At 62.9% G+C, this 3808-nt stretch overlaps 1 protein-coding gene across 1 annotated transcript in view; it reads left to right on the top strand.

The window, feature by feature from the left end:
* Positions 1-460: 460 nt before the first annotated feature.
* The window catches only part of LOC122193186 (band 3 anion transport protein-like), a gene marked incomplete at both ends in the record, with an annotated part of 7965 nt that continues 4617 nt past the window's right edge, over positions 461-3808 (top strand). The window contains 7 exons of the mRNA XM_042893912.1: positions 461-679; positions 1419-1586; positions 1699-1788; positions 1907-2073; positions 2264-2517; positions 2602-2771; positions 2879-3170. Of these exons, the coding sequence (XP_042749846.1) occupies positions 461-679; positions 1419-1586; positions 1699-1788; positions 1907-2073; positions 2264-2517; positions 2602-2771; positions 2879-3170 (1360 nt within the window). The remainder of the gene's footprint in view (positions 680-1418; positions 1587-1698; positions 1789-1906; positions 2074-2263; positions 2518-2601; positions 2772-2878; positions 3171-3808) is intronic.

Genomic DNA, 3808 nt, shown 5'->3' with positions numbered 1-3808 from the left:
TGGCACCTTTGGGGTGGCACAGGGCTGATGCCATGTAGGGGGGGTGGCACTTTTAGGATGGCACATAGGGGGTGGCACTTATGGGGTGTCACCTTTGGGGCAGCACAGCTGTGTCGTTAAATAGGGGGTGTCACCTTTGTGGTGGCACTTAGGGACTGGCACTGATGGGGTGGCATATATGTAATGGCACCTTTAGGTGGCACAGGGCTGATGCCATGTAGGGTGATGGCACTTTTGGGGTGAAACATTGGGGATGGCACCTTTGGGGTGGCACAGCTATGAAGCCACATAGGGGGTGGCACCTTTGGGGTGGCACTTATGGGGATGGCATTTATGTGATGACACTTTGGGGACGGCGCATCCTGAGCGGCGCTTTTGGGGTGGCACAGGGGGGATGGCAGGGGGTGCCCCCATCCCACATGCAGGAGGTGTGGGGCACCCTGCCCTGCCGTGGGGCTGACGGGGCCGTGTGTTTTGGTGGCAGTTCTGCGAGGCACAGGGCCTGGATTACATCGTGGGCCGGGTGTGGATCGGCTTCTGGCTGATCCTGCTGGTGCTGGTGGTGGTGGCCTGCGAGGGCAGCGTCCTGGTGCGCTACCTGTCCCGCTACACACAGGAGATCTTCTCCTTCCTCATCTCCCTCATCTTCATCTATGAGACCTTCGCCAAGCTCGTCACGGTGAGGGGCTGCGGGGGGACCCACAGAGCCAGAGACAGCGGTGGGGTGCAGCAGGGGTGGAGATGTGGGGTGCAGTAGAGGTGGAGATGTGGGGTGCAACAAGGATGGAGATGTGGGGTGGAGAATATTGGAACTATGGGATGCAGTGCGATGGAGCAATGGGGTGCAGCAGGGGTGGAGATGTGGGGTGCAGCAGTGATGGAGATGTGGGGTGCAGAAGATTGGAACTATGGGATGCAGTGGGATGGAGCTGTGGGATGCGGTAGGGATGGAGATGTGGGGTGCAGCAGGGGTGGAGATTGGGGTGCAACATGGATGGAGATGTGGGGTGCAACAAGGATGGAGATGTGGGGTGCAGCAGGGATGTGGGGTGCAGCAGGGGTGGAGATGTGGGGTGCAGAAGATTGGAACTATGGGATGCAGTGGGATGGAGCAGTGGGGTGCAGCAGGGATGATGCTATAGGATACAGTGGGGATGGAGCTGTGGGGTGCAGTGGGATGTGGGGCTATGGGGCGCAGCAGGGATGCAGCCCGGTCCGTAGCGCTTTCTCCCCCTCCCCAGCACTTTCCCACCTCACTCTTCTCCCCTTGGGGGTCTCTGGGAGCGGCGCTCTGGGCTCCCCCAGGTTCTGCCCTGCCCCCCAGCTCAGTGCTGCCCCACGCAGTCGGCGGCGTTGGGACGGCGTCACCCAGGTGGGGCTGTTCGTGGGGCCGTCCCAACCTCATCTCCCACCCCCAGATCTTCAAGGATCACCCGCTGCAGTGGGAGTACAGAGTGCAGAACGCCACGGACCCAGCGGTGCCCAAACCCAACACGGCGCTGCTGTCCCTCGTCCTCATGGCTGGCACCTTTTTCCTCGCCCTCTTCCTCCGCAAATTTAAGAACAGTGTGTTCCTGCCCGGCACGGTGAGCCTGGGGGGGGGGGGGGGGGGGGTCTTCTCCCCCCCCCCGTCTGTGAGGGGGTCCACGTGGCTGGGGGGGGGAGCACACAGGGGGGCTCAGTGCGGCGTCCTCGCAGATCCGGCGCCTGATCGGGGACTTCGGGGTGCCCATCTCCATCTTCATCATGGCCCTGGCTGACTTCTTCATCAAGGACACCTACACGCAGGTAGGGGGGTGTCCCTGTGGGTGGGTGGGGGGCACGGGGTGACCCCAGGGTGCACACGGTGGGAGGGGGGGGGGCTGCGGGGTGCAGCGCCTGATCTGCCATCTCTTCTCCTGAGCAGAAACTGAAGGTGCCCAGAGGGCTGGAGGTGACCAACAGCGCGGCCCGGGGTTGGTTCATCCACCCCATGGGCATCACGGCCCCTTTCCCCATCTGGATGATGTTTGCCTCCGTGGTGCCGGCCCTGCTGGTCTTCATCCTCATCTTCCTCGAGACGCAGATCACCACGTGAGGACTGGGGGGGATGGGGGGGGGGGGGGGGGGGGGGGGGGGGGCGGTGGGGAGGGATCCCCCCTCTGTCCTCATCTCCTCCCCCATCCCATCCCATCCCGTCCCTGTCCCCATTACAACCGCCATCTCCATCCCCTCCCTGCCCACGTCGCCGTCCCCGTCCTCAACCGCGGCTCCGTCCCCGCAGCCTCATCGTCAGCAAACCGGAGCGGAAGCTGGTGAAGGGCTCAGGGTTCCACCTGGACCTGCTGCTCATCGTGGCCATGGGCGGCGTGGCCGCACTCTTTGGGATGCCCTGGCTGAGCGCCACCACGGTGCGCACCATCACGCACGCCAACGCTCTCACCGTCATGAGCAAGAGCTCGGCGCCGGGAGAGAAATCCCAGATCCTGGAGGTGAAGGAGCAGCGCATCAGCGGGCTGCTGGTGGCCGTGCTGATCGGTGAGCGGGGCGGGATGGGGCCGGGGGGCCGGGGGGGTCGGACCCGTCCCCTGGCTGTCCTCCGATCCCCCGCCCCCCCCCCAGGCGTCTCCATCCTGATGGAGCCCATCCTGAAGTTCATCCCGCTGGCCGTGCTCTTCGGCATCTTCCTCTACATGGGCGTCACGTCGCTCTTCGGCATCCAGCTCTTCGACCGCATCCTGCTGCTGCTGATACCCCCCAAGTACCACCCCAAGGAGCCCTACGTCACCCGGGTGAGACGGCCGCGTTTCGGGGCAGCCCGCGGCCCGCCGGGCTCCGAGCCCCCCTTGCTGCCTGGGGATGGGATGCGGCCCCCCTCTGACCCCCCTCTGTGCTGCAGGTGAAGACGTGGCGGATGCACATCTTCACCCTCACGCAGATCCTCATGCTGGCGCTGCTGTGGGGGGTGAAGGTGAGCCCCGCCTCTCTGGCGCTGCCCTTCGTCCTGGTCCTCACCGTGCCGCTGCGGCGCCTCCTGCTGCCCCGCATCTTCAGCGAGATGGAGCTCAAATGCGTGCGTGTCCCACCGCCGCCCCTTCTCTCCCCATCCCTGTTCCCACCCTCGTCTTTGTCCTCTCCTCCCTCCCCGTTCCTGATGCCCCCCATCCCCACCCTGTCCCCATCCTCTCCCCGTTCTCCCTCTGTCCCCATCTCTGCCTCCATCCCATTCACCGTCCCTGTCCTTATCCTATTCCTGCCCCCATTATGGCTGCCACTTCCATCTCCTCCCTTCCTGTGTCGCTGTTCCTGTCCCCATCCTCAACCTTCATTCCTGTCTCCATCTCTATCTCTGTTCCTGTCCTCATCCCCATCCCTGTCCCCATCCTCTCCCCGTTCTCCCCCCGTCCCCATCTCTGCCTCCATCCCGTTCACCATTTCCATCCTTATCCTCTTCCTGTCCCCAATACAATGCTGTCTCCATCCACCCCCATCCTCATCCCTGTTCTCATCTCCATTCCAATCTCCATTTCCATTCTCCTCCTGTCTCCATCCCCATCGCTGCCCGTCCTCATTTCTGACCTCTCATTATGTCCTCCCCGTTCCCATCCCTGCCCCATCCCATCTCCATCATCTCCAACTCCATTTCCACCTCCATCTCTATCATCTCCACCTCAGTCTCCATCATCTCCATCATCTCAAACTCCCCCTCCTCTTCCATTGTCTCCATATCTGTTTCCACCTCTATCATCTCCATTTCCATCATCTCCATCTCCATTTCTATTATCCCCATCCCCATCCCATCCCATCCCCATCCCATCCCATCCCATCC

The sequence above is a fragment of the Lagopus leucura genome, unplaced genomic scaffold, assembly GCF_019238085.1.
Source record: "Lagopus leucura isolate 7727_CA_CO unplaced genomic scaffold, USGS_WTPT01 35402-0_obj-0_obj, whole genome shotgun sequence".
NCBI classification, from domain to species: domain Eukaryota; kingdom Metazoa; phylum Chordata; class Aves; order Galliformes; family Phasianidae; genus Lagopus; species Lagopus leucura.
This window is presented reverse-complemented; position numbering and strand designations above follow the sequence as displayed.